We start from the raw sequence: 20,401 nt of genomic DNA on the forward strand, positions 1-20,401 counted from the left end.
ACACAATGCTTTCAACAAGTCCCAACACAGTTTTGGGAAACAAATAAAGCCATTGGATAAATAAATATACATACTAGCAAATATAAAACAATTTCTGGTTACGAATTGTCATCGATTCTCTTTTAGGACCCAGAAAAATGGTAGTAAATCTGGTCAGGACTACATATATTACATGGGATTAAAAAATACAACCAATTAAAACATCCTCTAACAATGATACAAATATTTAAAAGAATGTCTTAAAGTCAAACATTCAGAACTGGAAATAGCACAATTTTAATAGGTCCTTAAGAGTTGTAATGTGTACACAGGTAGCTTGCTATGCCTCATGGATCCACTGCCCCTACATTTACTACAGGCATGTTTGTTGTGTGCACTGACAGTTGGGTGTGTCTCAATTAAAAAACAACACACCTCCGAGTAACTAAATGGAAGTGTTCTACAGCTACCAACAAAGGAAAGATATGACTGGAAGATAATCTACTGAGAAGGGAAATAGCTGGCTAAATTATTTGTAATTTGTTTTAAACTTTGTATCAATAACTTTAGAATTACCCAAATAAAGTAATGGAAAAATAATGTCCATTTATTTGGTCATATAAACTTTCCCACAATGGGTTTTCTCTGTCATTCTTGAGTCATCTATTAGCTGACTTTAAAGGAACCCTCCTCAATCGGGTCTGCTTTTATTATCAAAGTGCCCAGAGGCATAATGGTGTTTAAGTGTTTACATTTCCCCTTAAAGTTGTGGGAAGGGCTTTGAGACTGTATTCACTTAGTCAGGAAAGCTTTCAACAATTATGCATGTCAAAAATTCAGATCTTGTGTAGGTTCGGGGTTTGCTAAAGAAGCATAAAAATGGTGAGGGTCAGGAAGAAATTAACTAGGTTCACAATTTTGAGCAAGAGCATATGTAAAGGTAACGTATGTACATTTTATTTCAAGAAAGACATAAGACAAACAGCATAAAGATGCCCAGGTGCCCTAAAGATAAATACATTTAAAAGATTCTCATTAAAATGAATCTGTAGTATTGTTCCTGCAAGCAAAATACCTTTTTTTAAAATAAAAAAATCAGTATTCTGAATTGCAAATGCTTTTGCTTTTTTTTTTTGCAGAAAATCTGCCATGATTATTTTTTTTAATGAATAAGGATTTTCCACAAAACAGGCTTGCTCTACATGCTAGATTTTTAAACAGTTCAGTGACACAATATGCTAACTACATACATAACAGATAATAATAAGAAAACACTCAACCTGATGAAAAGTTAAAATCTTCATTAATACACTGAAAACTGACAACTCATGCCTTTAAAATCAAAAATACAAAAATTAAATGTTTTCCTAAAAAGATTTCCTTATTTTAAGGATTCATTTGAAAATGAAGCTGCATGTAATTTGTACAAGAAGTTGTACAAGTAAACAGGTAATATACATAAAAAATTAACTGACATACTCCTCAATTATCAGTTGTCCACCTTTAATTTCCAATACTGTACTTTCTTAACAAGCATACAAAATATCAAACTTCTCTTTAGAAAAAGTGCCGTTCTTTGACATCCTTTACACAAAAACAGTCTGAGCCTGCGGCATGTCAATGCAGTTGAGAGGCAAAGCATACTAACTCTTACAAATTCTACCTTCCATAAAAAGCCCCTGAAAAGGAGATTACACGCCACTATAAAAATATCAACCTCTTGTGGTAGCTGCATTAGAGAACCAAGGCGTGACGACTATTCCCACACAGCACAGAAAACAGCTGTGAGCAGACTAACTGCACGGGTGGCTGGGAGTGTACTGAGCCACGGGTATGCATAGCTACTGTTAGGTACCAAGCCTGTTACAGAGTTTTAAACTGATTGTAACCGAGAGTGTAACAGACGGACCACCAGCCCATGCAAAGCAAATACTGAGTCACTGTGCTGAATACTTCATTCCTGGAGAAAACCAAAGGCAGCAGTAACTGAATCAAGCCCCGACAGGAGACTGAACTCATTCTCCTCAATGATGTGCACAGTGAAGTCTGAGGTATACCTTTATCCATTCCATGTGTGCCATTACAAGATATTACCATCTGGAATACATGTCATCACAATGGTTCAAATCGCTTGAATATTAGTCATTCATATATTCTTACCTACCCAGTCTCTTGATTTTTGAAGATTTTACCTACAGTAGAATATTACAGAACAAAATATAAATGCATGTTTTTTTAAAATGAAACTTACATGGACTAAAAGAGAATATTTTTAAACAAATATACAATATGCAGGCAGACAAAGCAGGAAAACGGCCATTCAAATGTGTGTGTGTGTATATATATATGTATATATATATATATATATATATATACATACCCAAAAACTAAAAATTGACTATTTCCAGAAAACTGAAGCGCCTCAACTAAAAGGAATGCATCATGAGAGTCTAATCTAATACAGGTCAGAAGTGTAAAAAGGTTATAAACCTGAACAGGAAAAATAAAACAACTTTTACTGGCCATTCCTGTTGAAATGAGAATAGTAAAGTAACAGAAAAGTGGCTACAAACCCACTGAGAGCACCAAACAGAGGGAAAATGAAAGTCCACTTTCACCCCTGTTATTATCATAAAATCCTGTGTACTACAGGTCAGACTGCTGGTGGCAGAAAACAGAATTCTTTATAAACTGCAGATGTCCTGTACATAGAAAGTTTCACTGGAGTTGTACTAGCTCTACAGACGCTTCTGTTTTGCCTACCCACTGTGTGTGTTCAATCTGAGATAGATAGTCTCTTTCTGTAACCCTTGATTATTATTGGGCACCAAAGATAAGAAAAGCAAGACGGGGTACAAAAATGCAAAATTTCAACAGTAATGGCAATGTTTTTGTCTTAGTCCAAAGGGTCCTGCATTCTCTCTCCCCCCTCAGTGATCTGACAAGTCTCTGAACTTAATCTGGGGGCAGCAAATCATGCAAGCGAAATCTGTCTCTGATGTGAGGCCGGACATCTTCATTCTGTGTGGAGAAAAGATTATTTTTGAAAAGCCACATATTTCTAAGGTATGGTCCTATATAACACTCATTACAGAGGAAGTGGACTACTTCTTTACTTAATGACACTTTTTTTTTTTTTTTTCGAGACAGGGTTTCTCTGTGGTTTTGGAGCCTGTCCTGGAACTAGCTCTGTAGACCAGGCTGGTCTCGAACTCACAGAGATCCGCCTGCCTCTGCCTCCCAAGTGCTGGGATTAAAGGCGTGCGCCACCACCGCCCGGCTAATGACACATTATTTTGCTTGACAAATACAGTCAGTTTCTATAAACAATCTATAGATTCACATCTGTACTGGCAGACTTTTCTTTGTCATTAATCTCTAAACAATAGAGTGCAAACCATTTAACTTAGCATTTACATACTAGATATTACTAAGAACTCTGAAGATAATTTTAAGGATTTTGGAGGTATGTGAAGGTTGTACACAAACACCACACACAACTCTCTAAGGGACTTGAACACATATGGATATTGTTATTATGGGGGATCCTGGATTCAATCTAGAAGGGTTATGGAGGGGTGACTGTATTAGACTACAGCATAAAATAAGTTCAAAATTACATTTAGACTTAAGCTTTTTTCTTTCTTGTCATTTTGTTAAAAAACATTAAGAAGCTAAACCAATAGATAAGTAAAAGGTTTATATCACTAAATTCTACTTTCTACAATTGATTAACTCATAAATAAGAAAATAATTCCTAGAAAAAAGGTTGAGTGACAAAGCATTACTACTAAATGTGAATTATGACGGTAAAATGCATCATTACAGAACACATGTAAACAAAAGAGGAAACTATAAAAAGTAAAGTCAAGCACTCAGTATATAAATTTTTAAAAACTGGTAGGCCTTATTTTTTTTTAATAATTTCTAACAGAATTCGAAACTGTTCATGGAAAACAATGGTGGGCAGTAAGGACCAGGGTTTAGAACCTGAAATGAGGCTAAATTAATCACTAAATTTGTTTTAAGCCCTCTATCTTTGCCCAGGGGAGGAATATTATTTATTCTTTGAGCATCCCGGCCTCCAGCCCAGGATTTCTCTTATAAAGCCCAAGGAGAAGGGAGCCTTTTCTGAGTCCTTGTTCTCTCCAGTGCTTCTGGCTTCTCTGTTAATTTTCCTGAGGAATCACTGAGAAGGAAAGCCTTGCTGTAGACACTGTGATTTGTTGGGCATAGTAGCACTCAAGAGGCAGGCAAATCTCTAAGAGCTGGAGGCCAGCCTGATACACATAGTAAGTTCCAGGCCAGTCAAGTCTCTGGGACCCTGTCTCAAACAACAAAAAAACCACCTTGACCTATTTCTTTGGTCCATTTTACTGGCCACTGGACCAGCTGCATCATGGAAGGCTTCGTATCCTGCCTGAGGCAGAATCCTGGCAGTTCCAGCTGATTACAAATCTCTGCCTCCTATCAGAACTACCAGTGAGGATCCCAAATCATTTGCTCACCAGAACTACTCTCCCAGGCCATCTTTTTGTCTCACCACCACACACATGGCTGAACTCTTCCATGTCAGGAAAATTCTGAGCTGTTTTTAGCTCTCACACTCCTGCTTACTTCTAACTCCAAGCAAAAGCTAGGGGAAGTTTGTAAAAGGTTAGACTCCCTGAGGATAACTGATCACAGTGTGTCTGCGCATCACAGTGCAAGGCCAAGCTCACTCTCGTGTTGCCAACAAGAGCCCCCCCCCCCCCCGCAAGTCCTCCTACTTTCTGCTTATTTTTGTACATTTCATAACAGAGGACTATGAGTACTGAAAACTTTATCTTTTCAATATGCAAACAGAAACAAACTGTAGAAATTTTTTTTAAGACAAGAGTTCCGTTTAGTCCCAGGCTGACCTCAAGCTTACCATTCAAGAATCAATCACTTTTAATTCCTGATCCTCCTGCCTCTGCGATCCTTAGTGCTGGGATCAACTGGTCATTCATATGTACCACAACACTCAGAAAACTTTTGTTTCAATAAAAGAATGAGCCTAGTCAATTTCTACTGCATATTAAGTTTTATTAAAAAAAAACCTATTAGTTTTTTTTTCAACTTTTGCCACAATCTTCTTTTTTTATTTTTATTTTTTTTTAAGATTTATTTATTTATTATGTATACAATATTCTGTCTATGTGCAGAATATTGAATCTATCAGCAGGCCAGAAGAGGGCACCAGACCTCTTTACAGGCAGTTGTGGGCCATTATGTGGTTGCTGGGAATTGAACTCAGGACCTCTGGAAGAACAATCAGTGCTCTTAACCACTGAGCCATCTCTCCAGCCCCCCATCTTTTTTTTTTAAAAAAGATTTATTTATTTATTATGTATTCAGTGTTCTGCCTGCATATATCCCTGCAGGCCAGAAGAGGGCACCAAATCTCATTACAGATGGTTGTGAGCACATGTGGTTGCTGGGAATTGAACTCAGGACCTTTGGAAGAGCAGGCAAAGCTCTTAACCACAGAGCCATTTCTCCAGCCCCTTGCCACAATCTTCTACCAGTTAACTTTATTGTTTGTTGCTGTTATTTTTTAGGGAGGATTTCTCTATATATGTAACCTAGACTGCCCCCAATCTGATGATTCTCCCTCTTTAGTCTTCCAAGTTGGTACACAGTTAACTTTAAAATCCAATACACACAGAGAGACTTGTTCAATATAGTTCAACTAACAACAACAGCAGCAGCAATAAAAATCAAGTAGATAACATACTTACCATTTCTACAAGCTTCTCCAGAAATGGAATCAATTTTAGGAGCTCATTGTCATTTTTATCCATAAACCAGCTTTCTATAGGAATCCCATTAGAAAGCTAAAACAATAAATATGGAATTAAGTTCTCTTTAACTACATTAGCCTGCTTTGAAAAACTTAAAAAAACAGAGTTATATAACTATGGACATAAAAGTTTCTCTGGAAAAAAATATTATTAGATTTCACTGGCAGCTCACTAATGCAAGAGAGTTTAACTGACTGTTCAGTGTTCCTGATTTCCTCGGTGAGTGCAAAAGGGAAATAATAAAGAGCTCACTAGGCTATTCTACAATATTCATTCTAGAAAGTCACCAGCACAACGCTAGTCATTGTGGAGTAAAGAGAAACTACCAACCTAAACACTCTCAGAAAGCATATGTAAGTACGTTTACACAAGGACCATGCCCTTCCTATTCACTGGTTTTTTAATTCCTTCTTTCCTTTCTTTCCTTTTTTGGTCTCTCCTTTTCTTTTTGAAACACTCTATAGTCACTGTTCTATTCTTTTAAGAAGGGGTCTTGAGCTGGGTGGTGGTGGCGCACGCCTTTAATTCCAGTACTTGGGAAGCAGAAGCAGGCTGATCTCAGTTAGCTTGAGGCCAGCCTGGTCAACGAGTGAGTTTCAGGACAGGATCTAAAGATACAGAGAAACACTGTCTTGAAAAACCCAACCCCCAAAAAAAGAAAAGAAGAGAGAGAAGGGGTCTTGAACTGGGTGGTGGCAGCATACACCTTTAATCCCAGCACTTGGGAGGCAGAGGCAGGTGGAATTCTCTAAATTCGAGGCCAGCTTGCTCTACAGAGCAAGTTCCAGGACAGTCAGGGCTATTACACTGACAAACCCTGTCACTCTGAGGCCCAGGCAGGCCTTTAAGACCTGTGCTTAAACAATCAATCCTCCCACCCCAGACCAACCATTTTCCTGCTATCAACGCCTGAGTACAAGTAAAAGTACAAATACAAGGTAGGAAAACCACTGATTTTAGCAAAGTAAACTCTGGGGCAAGGATAGGGCCTTTAATTCCACCATTTGGGAGGTAAAAGAATGCTGATCTCTGAGTTCAAGGTTGGCATGGGCTACATATACATATGTTGAGAGAGAGAGAGAGAGAGAGAGAGAGAGAGAGAGAGAGAGAGAGAGAGAGACTGACTTAAAAGATAAAACAAAATGTCTTCCAATAATTCAAGTGATAGAACAGAGCTATAGAAATAAACAGGCCGGGCAGTGGTGGCGCACCCCTTTAATCCCAGCACTTGGGAGGCAGAGGCAGGCGGATCTCTGTGAGTTCGAGTCCAGCCTGGTCTACAAAAGCTAGTTCCAGGACAGGCTCCAAAGCTACAGAGAAACCCTGTCTTGAAAAACCAAAAGGTAATATTAGCAAAACACACAAAAATCTAGCCAAAACACTTCAAATTATTTAAGTCAATAGACTAGAATATTGCTAATTTTAGTTTTCAAACATGTTTATAATTTTAAAAAAATATCAAGGGGCAGGTGGTGGCGGCCTGATCTACAAGACTACAAGAGCTAGTTCCAGAAAAGCTATGGCTGTCACACAGGGAAAACCTACCCTGAACAAAACAAACAAACAAATAGAAATGCTACTAAATGGTGTCCTGACCCCTCATTTTATCTGCAGATTTACTACTTAGATCTCTCTTAATTTATGTTGTACTTCAGGTAGAAAACAAATTTCCACAAGTACTTATCTATTTGGCCTTTCTAATCCTAAAAGATTACATAGTAAACAAAAATTACTGTTTTTTTTTTTTCTATCATAATTTCTTGGCAGCAATTGTCTTCTTTGTAATTTTTTCAATTGGGTTTCTATAGGAATCTTCTCCCTACCTGATAGGCAAAGGCTTGTGGTGAGTTGTCAATTATTATAGTTTTGGAAAGATCTCTTCCAAGGATATTTAAATCTTTTATATAGTTTCCTTGTACACAAACACAATGTTCTCGGAAAAGCCGATGCCTAAACAAAAATAAAAAGAGATTTTAAAACATGCACTGAAATTCATATGCCACAAGATTTCTAAGTATTCTTTCTTTCAGGAAGCAAATTCAACTACAAACATTGGCCTAAGTTGTAGTATAGTTTCAATACAAAAATTCTTAGCAATTATTGAGACCTTTTTAAAAAAAAAAAAACACCAAATATTACAATGGTTTAAACAACTCTGGTTTATACTATGTCATAAAATAAAAAGGAAATTAAAGCTTTGAAGTTGTTTTTGTAATTTAATTACCCAAGAAAGCTCAGCTCAGATGCAGCATTTGGTTGTCATCGAGGTCCTGCTTTTTAACCAATTTTCCAGATGGTTGACTGAGGCACAAGTGACTTGCCCAAGGTCACAGTAAGTCTGTGGTTAGTTGGAAACCAGGATCCTCCTGGCTCCCAGTCCTTTGCTCTAACCAGTAGACCACACAGCCTCCCTATCCCTGTACATGCCAGAATAGAAAATATAAGAAGGTATGTTTTTGTATTGGAGTTAAAATATTTTTTTTTTAAGTTTTCCTAATAGTTTTTTGAGAAAAGATGCTGAGGCCAAAACATTCCATCATTTCAACTTTCCCAAACACTCTTATTTCTGTGTGTGTGTGTGTGTGTGTGTGTGTGTGTATGTGTGTGTAATACTGATTCAAAGAACAGGGATTGAAAAAAAATCAAATGTAAACTAATAATCTTACAAACTAAATAGAAAATTCTGCCATTTTAAAAGCTATTAAAAGATGTGTAATTCTTATATACTATAGTAATTATGAAATCTGAATTTATTATCAAGATACTGTTTTCTAAATATTACTAATAACTGAAACAGGTTTTTCAGCTTGAAATACGTTTGTACTATATGCCTTAACAACTGAGTTTGTCTTGCTGCTTAACCCTTAACAAATGTTCATGAGCAATATACTATTCATGCCTGTACTTTTTGTTTTATAATTTCAAGAAAGGAGTATATTTTCAGCTGGGCATAGTGGTGGTGCATATACAGATGCAGCTGCATCTCTGTGAGCCCAGGGCAGCCAGGGCTACACAGAGCAACCCTGTCTTGGAAGAAAAAAAAAAAAAAGAAAAAGAAAAAGAAAAAAGAAAAAGAAAAAGAAGAAAGCGTTTTCTACCCATACACTCTGTTCCAGTTCAATTCCAACATGTAAAAAGCACACACAAACTCATCTTAAAAACCAGTGCTAGTGGCAATGACGATTAGGGAGCTTTAGTTACCCAGCTACTAAGAAATAATTCTCTAAAGCACTTCAAAAATTTCCAATCAGCCACATTTTTTTTCCCTCTTTAAAAATCCAATATGGTAGAACAAACAAGCATTTCCAAGCGTGTAGATTTTACAATACAATGTAACAGCATGGCTCCTCTCCAGGAAATGAAACTGCACAAGAGCCAGGACCATGCTGCTTACAACTGTTGCTACCATACTAAAGATACTGAAAGGAAATCTTGGGTTGGAGAGATGGCTCAGAGGTTCAGAGCAAGGACTACTCTTCCCAGAGGTCCTGAGTTCAATTCCCAGCAACCACATGGTGGCTCACAGCCATCTATGATGAAATCTGGTGCCCTCTTCTGGCGTGCAGGCATACATGGAAGGAATGTTGTATACATAATAAATAAATAAATTAAAAAAATCTTTTAACATGAATAGTCATCAAAGCAGAATCTAAATTTATATACTTTTATTAAAGTTAGGTACAGTGAGCATATATTACAGTATACATTTGTGAATAGGAAATACCATATCTTATCTCTGTAATTTATTTGATCCTTTCAATTAAAAATTAAAGATCACAGTTTAATTGTAACCATTCAATAAAAGTTCTTTTGAGTTTGTTGAGACAGCATCTCACTGTATAGCTCACGCTGGCATGAAACACAGAGATCTGCCTATCTCTATTTCACAAGCTCTGGAGTTAAAGTCTTATGCCACAACACATGGGAATAAAGTATCATCAATAGTAAACTAGGTTTAAGATTTATAACTAAAGTATGGGAGATAATGCTCAATACAATATCCAGCTAAATAGCTGCTATGAGCTTCTTACATCCTTTCTCTATTTTTTTTTTTTTTATCACTAAGTCAGACTTACTCCTGCGCCTCAGACGATGGAGCAAGTGTACTACAGTCTTGACTAAAGTGTCTTCAGCTGACAGAAATAAAGGACTGATTTTCAAATCGCCCAAGGCAGCCCTGCTACCCAGGAATACACTTCATTTGCTCGTTAATGACAAACACAAGAAACAGAGTCCAGTTTAGGATAAACTGCATGATCAATCCAGTTTTAATTTCCAGATAGATGCATGTAACATTTTCTCAGGAGAGAGGGAGGCAAATCTAGTCTTAAAGCATCCTTTCTACTATATTCCTAAATGCCATTACAGAGGCAATATAACAAACATTATCTCAGAGACACGAAAGTAAAACAAGCTCATAGTGAAAATATCCACCACCCGCCTCACCCAAATTCCCAAAGAAATGAAGATATAAATATAATAGGAAATATATCTGACTTTGGGACCCTTTAAGGAATGTCTGTCTGAAGCCACATAATTAGAAACTCTTAAAGAGTTGTTTGTGAGACTTAAAAGACTCATTTACTATTCAACACAATAATCTCTAGCTATCAGCCAACTGAAAATGGCCATTAAAATTAAATAAAGTCAAGGTAATTGCATGGATAAGTGTGACAGACATTTCTACGATTTCTTAATTAAATTTACCTGACCAGTTGCTTTTTAGGGTCTAGTATGTTCAGTAACTTGTCTGCATACACCTTCTTAGAAGCAGTAAAAAGAATGATCTACAAATTCAGGGAAAAGAAGTAATCATTATACATGATCTAAATATGGGTACTATATTGAATAAAAATACATAAGGAATTAGTTTAAGCACATTTACCTCATACATCTGAGACATTCGTTCAAGGAATTCCCTGAAGAATGGTCTTAATCTCACATAAACCTGAAGAAATGCAAAGATAGTTTTCAGCAAATAAACATAATATAATTTAAAAGTTCCTATTTTAAAGTAACAGAAATATTTACTAAGTATCACTCAAACCAAATATATTCCATGTACCAGAAGCCCTTAAGATGACTTTTAGAGACAGTAATCATTGTTTCATTTTTAATAGCAAATACAACTGTATTTCACTGGAATGTAATTTCAAAAAGCATTTCAACTAAAAATAGATTTCCCTCATTATAGATTGTGATCCACCAATCAGTTCCATCTTCCAAGCAGGTAGCATCCATCCAATTATGCTGTAGGCTGTGAGTCCAGCTCTAAGTGACCTGTCTCAATGGACCTTCAATTACTCAGAATGTCTTCTAAAAAAGTACCTGTTAAAAATACCTATTGAATTTTTATATTAAGACAAGTAATAGTCAAGAAGGTGGTATCTGGATTGGCGAGTTTCAATAACTCCCCCTTTTCTAAAGAAATCAAACTTATCCTTGACATTTAATGTTTCAGACATAACAACCAAGTTTGTAAGTATACAAAGTCAGTAGTTCTCAAAGTTTACTTCTCAAGATTTTACACACACACATATATAAAAATTATATATATACTGAGTTGGGTTGAGACAGGGTTTCTGTGTCGTTCTGGCTGTCCTGGAACTCACTTTGTAGACGAGGCTGGCTTTGAACTCAGATCTGTCTCGGGAGTGCTGGGATTTAAAAAAAGCGTGCAACACCCAGCTATATATTCTTATCTCTAAGTTCAGCTTCTTTCCTAGTGTTACTGCTCTTTTAATATGCTGCGACTATCAGAAAAAACACACAAATATAAGCCATAAATAACCACTGAAGCTACTTACAAAAGACCGTTCACTCCTCTTCTTATGTTCACTTGGTGACTAAATTTTAGAAAAGTTTTGTACTCCATCCACTGAAAGATGACTACTGATTTCATATGTCATAAATAGACTGAGTTAGACAGATTGTGACTTTGTAACAAGCCTGTGGTGACAACACATCTAATGCACGCTTAGTGTTCAATTTTGCCATCTACATAAAAATGTTCCTGTGACAAAAAGGCCAGGTCTAGGAATGTTTAAATTTAACACACAACCTATAATTTGACATGGTTTCAAAATGAAAGGTAGCACTAAGGACAGAAGAGTCCAATGCTAGTGCTTCCATCCTGCGAACACAAGGGTTAAGAAGAGCTGTCTGTCAAGGTGTCTATCTGCAGAACAGATTCACTGTTTAATCAGAAAGGTATCACAAAAAGATTCAAAGACACAGATAACACAGTAGCTAATGGTGAAAAAAAAATAGTGGTTAGGTCTGGAATAAGACTAGAGAGCTGCGCCATGTGATACAAATGCACACAACCATAAAGAAAAATAGTAGAGATGAAGTACATGCCCAACAGGGTTTATGACTCAGAAATCTATTAAACATGAACAGGAATATATATGAATCAGCAAGTCCTAAGTTTTGTTCTAAAAGAAAGAATTAAGGCATGTATAATGTGGTCTTTCTTTGTTCACTAGGTCCATCTACCGGGGGCAAGGTGTGCTGTGGTGTGTACATGACATCAGTCAGAGGACAACTATTTGAAAATCCATTTTCTTCTTTCCCCATGTAGGGCCTAGGAACCAAACTCAAGTGGCAAGTCTTTTCCTTTTGAGCCATCTCATTGGCTCCAAAAATTTAGCTCCTGACACTAACATTATTTAATTGTATTAGATCACAAAGACAGACACAGCCATGCCTCTAAATCCTTCCAAACTTAAGCTTACAAGTAACAATTAGCTCCATTTTCCTTCTCCAAACTTCAGCCTCATACAGGATTCTATTCTGAAGCACCCACCCATCATTTCCTACCAACTATCCTCCTAAATAAAAACTCACAACTTTTTGTTTTGTTTTGTTGAGACAGGGTCTTAGTCTGCAGCCCAGACTAGTCTGGAACTTCCTATGTAGCCAGGATGACCTGGGTACTGTGGTGATCCTTCCTACCCAGCCTTCCCAACACTGGCATTCCAGGCGTTTGTAGCCATGCCTAACAAACGCAACTCTTAATTGTGTAAACTCTTAAAGACTAAAAGACTGATTTCACTCTAGCTAAAATGTTCTTCTAGACCCACAGCAATGCTATTTAGATTAAGTCTGTTTTCAATAAACTAAATATATTTTGGAAAATAAGTTAAATTTAAAAATAATGCTTAATGATAGCAATAAATTATTACTATCTGGCAAGACTGACAATCACTCAGAAGTGGGTATTGTGAATAAGTACATTTTACCAAATTTTTAAAAATCAGAAACATTATATTTTGTTGGGTGGTGGCGGCGTATGCCTTTAATCCCAGCACTTGGGAGGCAGAGGCAGACAGATCTCTGAATGTGAGGCCAGCCTAGTCTAGTGTAAGTTATAAGACAGCCAAGGCTATATAGTGAGACCCAGTTTCAAAAAACAAAACAAAACAAAAAATTAGAATCTATGAAGAACTGGCTTAACTAAAATTTAAATTTATAAAGAAAAATTATATATACGTATATAAATACATACACATATATATACACAGACACACAGATACACAATAAGAACCCAGTACACCACATTAACAATATAATAACACTACTTGACAATGGGTAATAGTTTATTTTCTGTGTCCTCTTTGGTAGCCTGTCAATGAAAACTGATGTTCATGGTACTAACAAAGCACAATAGAACCACAATTACATAGAAGACTACTTATAAATTGATTATAAACACTGAATTTAAGTCTGGTCAAACACAAATTTAACATTTCTATTAATTATCAAAATTTCATGTTATTTTAACAATAAGACAGAGAAACAAAGCAAAATCCTACCTACAGCAATTTCAAATTGTGAGAAAATTACTAGTCAACTTTTTTAGGAGAAATATTTTACATGATTTCCAAGCCCAGATTAACATTAAAAACAAGGGTTTTTTGTGTTTTATTTTTCATATAATGGTGGCACACACCTTTAATCCCAGCACTCAAGAGGTAGAAGCAAAACAATCTCTCTGAGTTTGAGGCCAGCCTGGTCTACAGAGTAAGTTTCAGGGCACTTAGCGTTACTCAGAGAAACCCAGTCTTGAAAAAAAAAATCTTTGATATATCCTTTGAACTTATTGATATACATGTCTATAATTTAAAAAAATAGTAAGTTTATACGGTAGAAGTATAGATCAAGGTTTACATGTATGCTTGGCTTAGTAGGGCCCTGGGTTAGCATTGAAAGAAACATATAGTCAGTAACTCATTAGAGATATATGCTTTTAGCCCCATTACTCCAGAGGCTGAAGCAGAAGGATTTCATTGAGTTTAATACCAGTCTGAGCCACAATAAATAATAAATAAATAAACAAATGCAAGTATATACCAGAGAGAAAATACACTAGGTATTCCTTTAAACAAAAAGATACCTGTGAGCACTAATTATTTAATAAGCAGAGACGAGTGCAAGTCATGTCAATAATGTGATCTTAGCACTTGGGTAGCTGAAAGCAGAAAACAAATGATGCTGGAGGTTTTTTTTTTTTTTAATAGATTCTTTTCTTTTTTTTTTATATATTTATTTATTATGTATACAACTTTCTGCCTCCATGTATACCCAAACGCCAGAGGAGGGCGCCAGATCTCATTACAGATGGTTTGGAGCCACCATGTGGTTGCTGGGAATTGAACTCAGGACCTCTGGAAGAGCAGACGGCGCTCTTAACCACTGAGCCATCTCTCCAGCCTGATGCTGGAGTTTTTGAAGAATTAACTAAATGTTAAATTATTAGGGGGCAGAAGATCTTATAATGAATAGACATACTGGTATACAAAGCGGCTCTGCCAATTTCCAACCTTTTGGCACAACTTCATTTCTTCATCTATAAAATGGATCCCAATGTTATAAAGGGTAAACAATACAGGTAAGCGTTTAGTATCGTACCCAGTGAATGTAAGGTGACAAAAACTGGTAAACACTATTACCTAGTTCTTTATTTAAAAGTCACCAGTGCCCCGTATTATGGGGTAGAACTGAGCAACCACAATCCTAAAGAGAAAGCCTTACAGCTACCAACTAGTCTCTTAAAAGAAAAACATTACTGACTCCACCAATATTTTCTTAGCATTAGCATGAAAACACAGAAAGGCTGCTCAAGTAAGAGCCATGGAGGTCCCCACTTTATAACCTAGAGGTTAATTTAGTAATCATTTGCCTCAACTAGTTCCAGTAAGAGGTGGGGAATCAATCTGGGAATGAACACGGAAGAACTCAAACACCAGAACCAAAATTTTCCTTAACTATCAAATAGAATTCAATCTGAAAAGGGGCTTAGAGTCCAAACAGGATAAACTGAAGTTTAATGTATTCATGTATATTATTAAGTATTCAATGAAGAATAATGTTTATGATGGGAAAAAATACCGATATATTTACACATAAATTTAAGTATTTAAGTACTTTAAATGACATCTATTAAGAGAAACTATAATTACTTCAAGGGCAAAAAGAAAGTAGCCATTTAAGTAGCAAAATGTTGCCTTTAAAAACCATTTTAGCATAAGCCAACATGGTGGCCCACGCCTTTGCAAAGCAGGCAGATTTTTGTGCTATTAAGGCCATATGGTCTAGAGTGAGTTCCAGGCCAGTCGGCGCCTCAAAGAAAGACTTTGTCTGTAGTAGTAGCAGTAACAACAACAATAATAACAACAGCAATAAGAAATCATTCTAGTGAGCAATCAGGAAGTTGAAAGATTGTGAGTTCTAGGCCCACCTGGGCTATACATACTGAGACCATATCTCAAAAATAAAATGAAATAAAAACCACTCTCAAACATCATTCTAAAGATAATGAACCCTCCAATTTAGTTCACGCTGTAATCAACTCTCATCTCTTCTATATTTAAAATACTTTCAGCTGTTAAATAAGAACTTTCATGTGTAAAGTCCATCTACCCCTCCCCATATATAGCCCAAGCAAGCCTCAAACTCTTCTAAGCTGTGATGACATACATGCATCACCCCTCTGGCTGTATAATTTGCTTTTCTAAGTGATTTATTCCTAATTTGAGATACCTTAACAATTCCCATGAAATATATTTTCTAATTTTTGATAAAGAGAAAACTGTAAGTTTAATTTATATAATTTCTAATCTAAAAATCAATAATTATAACGAAAACATAGTACCCATGCTTACATACTAAGAAAGATGGGAAAGTTACTTTACAACTATTCTAAAGTATTATTTTTCAGGTAAGTTATCCAAATACTCTTCTCTCCTATCTAAAAGTGACATCAGTACTAAATATTCTTAACCCCAAATACTATATACAAGGCATAATTATATACAACCACACATGTTTATGTACAACAAAAGAAAGTTTATAAAACTCAGCAACAAAATGCCTCTTTAATTATAAAGTCAGAATTTGCAAAAGAAAATATAATCAGGTATTGACAACAGAATTTTTCACTTAAATATATTTTTCTTCATGAAGTGAAAATAAAGCTGGTTTTCTAGGAAGAGCTAAAAGCCATTGACACTTCTAATGATATGGAAAATGCCCTGAGCTCTATGATTTTCAAGAAAATAAAGTAGGAAGAGGCTGTTTTGCTAACCAGCTCTTCACTGGCCTTTCTTCCCCACCACTCTCTCCATAAAAGCAACCTCAACCAATGAAAGAAAGCATCTTTTACAAGTAGCTCCCTACAGCATCCTAGCTCCTTGAGTGCTTACCATAGTCTGATTTCTGGACAGCTGACCCAAAGTTTGTTGATTTTACTGATCCTCAGAAAGCCACTGACTGGCTAAAGTCTTAATGGTGAATACAGTCAAAAAAATCAGATGCCCCTGCCTTACTGTACAGAATGAGGAGATGGACAACACAGTTGCGTTTGATGCACTGTGGTGAGACATATGAGGTATCTTCTTTGTCTTCAATCAGCCACATTTGGGCTGAGTAGCTCTATTACATCTTCAAAAAACTGAGCTCCAGTTCTTGATGGAGACAGAGGAAGGTCATTGAGGAGGTGTTTCAGCTCAAGAGCTAAGTGAAAAATGTCTTTTGATTCAGTTCTGCTTGTGGATAGCAGTCATCTTCTGGATGGAAGAGGGAGTGAGATGACCTAGAGTCTTGAATTGGTGGATCTGCAGGAACAGAAACTAAATACAGTGGAGACCTCTTAACTGAGTAACACCACGAGATGGATTTCCTGACAATGTGTCATATTAAACTGACTACAAGTTTAAACGTGCAGTGGGAGTGATCATGCACCTCTTTCCAAATGAAATGCATCTGTACCATTTTATGAATATATCCTTCCTTAATCACTACGGCGACAATTCTTAAGAAGATATGTATTAAAAAAGTACAGCAATTCAAACAATCTGTACCTTTTGTGAGTCTAATACCCTCACTTTCAAGTCCATTCTTTCATATTTTCCATATACACAAACAAGTCTGCCCACTATATCTAGGATCAGGAGTAATGTGTCAGCTTTAATTTCAGATGAATCTTTTGTTTCCCTCCCCCCTAAGAAATGGAATTTAGGTAAATACTAAATTCAGACTTGAATGATTTATCTGCCTGAAAATTCCAAAGGCTGGTAGTATCTGAACTTATTCCTATTTACCAAAATAAGGAGAGTATATGTCATAAAGTATAGCAATCTTAATAGTTACCCGAAACTTCCCTCAATCTTAAAAAAGCCTATTACCAGATCACCATGAATTTAAATTTTCTATATAAAAGTAAGAATTCTGATTAATATTTGGTTACTCACTTCTACTCAAATTTAAGTATATGCTCCCAAAATTATTAGGCCAGCAAATTAAGGACTGTTAGCCAAATACAACCTACTACTTACTTTTTAAAATATTTCGTTCTACCGGAAGACAACCATATTTTTGGCTATTTTTTGAGACAGGGTCACATTATGGCGAGGAACTATATAGCCCAGGCTGGTCTCAAATCAATGATCTTCCTCCTGCCACAGCCTCCCGTGTACTGGAATTATAGTGTGCGGGATTATGGGCGCCTGCCACCACTTCTGGCCAACTCTTTTTGATAGATGGTTCTTTCATGTTGGAAAAGCAGAAAAAGTGCTTGCAGCAAGAGCTGTAAAACCTAAAACTCCTGATTTAGATTTTTTTTGTTTTGTTTTGTTTTTTAAGACAGGGTTTCTTTGTGTAGCCCTGGTTGTCATAAAACTTGCTCTGTAAACCAGGCTGGCCTTGAACTCACAGAGACCCACCTGCCTCTGCCTCCCCAAGTGCTGGGATTAAAGGAGTGCGCCACCACTTCCCGGCTTTGATAATTTTTAAAGCATATTTAACATAATTTACACTTTAAACTGTTTTAAAGTAGAAAAAAGTAGAATTGAAATTAGATATAGATGACATTACAAACTGAACACAAACCTAAAATAAATCCCAAGTGGATACTTTATCTCACCTTTATTCAGAGCAAGAAGCTAATTTTTAAACACACAGAGAGCGAGAGAGAAAAAAAATGCGTGCACGCAATTCACACATACACATACATACACACACGAGGGGGGTACTATGGAATAGATATATTTAAGAAGTACAAGTAAATGTCATGGATGTGCTATGTAAATTTCACCCCAGTAAGTTATTTTAAAATAAGAGTATATACAGTATTTATGGGTTTCCACCTTTATGTGGGCCATATTACATTACAGTGGTTAGATATGTAAGTTACATCTTACCTAATAATGTGGTTTCTCCAAAATCTCTTAGCTCATCCCAGACCCTTGTGTATATTCTTCTTTGCCAGTAGATGGAGACAACACCACTGAAAGTTTAAAAGACATCATTCCCTGTTTAAAGGGAGCTTGCTGGTCTGAAAAAAACTGGGGGGAGCCCTAAGCCAAAGACTCCATTTTTAAAAAGCTACGTTAAAACCAGAAATCCAAGGAAATGTACCCAATATTAACTATGGATATCTTAAAAAATTTAGTAGAGGGGAATTAAATATGTCCTTCATAAAGTAAATAAATCATAATACTAAAAATGCAATCATTTCTACAGCTTCTAAAACTCAAACTTCCTGCCCACTGCTATTTAGATGGCTGGGTCACTTCACTCAGTTTCAGAAAGTGTGACTCAAAATATATGTGGAAAAGGTTTCAGAATTCTATAAAGGTAAGCATAATATATTGCATAGCTTTTCTAAGTATTACTTAACACATACAGTTATAAGCCTTTTATTCAAACAAAGACAATTATCCAGATCCACAGGAAAATAACTTTTAAAAAGAAAAGGCAGAAATGGTAGAAGCAGTAAGAAAAATTTCTATATATACCCGTACTGAAAGGAGCCAAATGGAATCTACTTCTCACATTTATTTCACTACTCAAAAAAAAAAAAAAAAAAAAAAAAAAACCCAAAAAAAAAAAAAAAAAAAAAAAACTTCCCACAAAACCCCCAGAAGCCATTTGTAAGAAATAAATTTCAAATCAGGAAATTTAAGAATTATCAAGTTTTACTTCTGAAATCCAAAGGCCTAAAACCAGTTTTCAAAGTCGTTCAAAATAAATAGCTACAAAATACCAAGCCACAAAGAACAACAAACAAGGCTACTGCACTCAAACAGAACACCAAGTTATTGCTATATTACGTATGTTGGCCTTTAAGACTCCAATCCCTTAACGGGGCTAATCACGAGCAATCTGTCTGGTAGGGAATAGTTCATTCAGGAACAAAAACAAAAACGAAACAAAAACCACCTTAAACGAAGTAATAATCCAAAATAAAAAAATTTAAGTATGTTTTCCTCTTGCCCTAATAATGTATCAGGAGTAATATCAGATTACTTTAAAAGGAAATGAATATACTACTCAGATATTATAATACCCATCTAGATTAAATTAGACCAAATATCACTAGTAAAATAAATCCTCACTACTCATGACTATACTACATAAAAGCGTTTGGCAAAGTAGCTCGAAACTACTTCTACTTAACTCTGAAATCTTTTTTTTTTAATTTATTTATTATGTATACAATATTCTGTCTGTGTATATGCCTGCAGGCCAGAAGAAGGCACCAGACCCCATTACAGATGGCTGTGAGCCACCATGTGGTTGCTGGGAATTGAACTCAGGACCTCTGGAAGAGCAGGCAGTGCTCTTAACCTCTGAGCCTTTCTCCAGCCCCTTAACTCTGAAATCTTATGACTCCTGCCAGACAACAACTAAAATCTATCAAAAACTATAAGCATTCGCACGTGCCCATCAACAGTACATACAAAACATACAAATGCCTACAACTTTATAAAACCCAAGGTGGCTTGGCTTCCTCTTGACACATTTGACCTTTTCCAATCTTTCAGCAGCTGGTATATATATAAAGATCACACTAATGCAAATGCAAACACACAAAAGAATTTTGCAATTTTCCAAATATATTCATTGATTAATTAAGCCAGTCCTGTGACAGGAAATTTTAACAAAAATATGGCCAACACAGATAATCCACAGTAAAATCTTAACAGTATTTATATTTTGCACTCTAACCTGTCCATCAACAAAGATGAGAGAAATGCAGGTACCTAAATTCTTTATATATAAAAGTAGCAACTACAGGAGTCCTTGAATTCTGT

At 36.1% G+C, this 20,401-nt stretch overlaps 1 protein-coding gene across 3 annotated transcripts in view; it reads right to left on the reverse strand.

Annotated features, from left to right (window-relative positions):
• Positions 1 to 914: 914 nt before the first annotated feature.
• Ctdspl2 (CTD small phosphatase like 2) overlaps positions 915 to 20,401 on the reverse strand; it is a 50,461-nt gene continuing 30,974 nt past the window's right edge. For 2 of the 3 annotated variants that reach the window (XM_050133822.1, XM_050133815.1), the window contains exons 9-13: positions 10,690 to 10,752; positions 10,512 to 10,591; positions 7,628 to 7,754; positions 5,742 to 5,837; positions 915 to 3,000 (exon numbers count right to left, since the gene is read on the reverse strand). In XM_050133822.1, the coding sequence (XP_049989779.1) occupies positions 2,935 to 3,000; positions 5,742 to 5,837; positions 7,628 to 7,754; positions 10,512 to 10,591; positions 10,690 to 10,752 (432 nt within the window). In that variant the 3' untranslated portion in view covers positions 915 to 2,934. Of the gene's footprint in view, positions 3,001 to 5,741; positions 5,838 to 7,627; positions 7,755 to 7,781; positions 8,222 to 10,511; positions 10,592 to 10,689; positions 10,753 to 20,401 lie in introns of those variants that run through there. The other variant, XM_050133831.1, reaches the window with a different exon arrangement.

This window comes from Alexandromys fortis, unplaced genomic scaffold, assembly GCF_014885135.2.
Source record: "Alexandromys fortis isolate MF-2015 unplaced genomic scaffold, M_Fortis_MF-2015_v1.1 scaffold_6, whole genome shotgun sequence".
Lineage (NCBI taxonomy): Eukaryota > Metazoa > Chordata > Mammalia > Rodentia > Cricetidae > Alexandromys > Alexandromys fortis.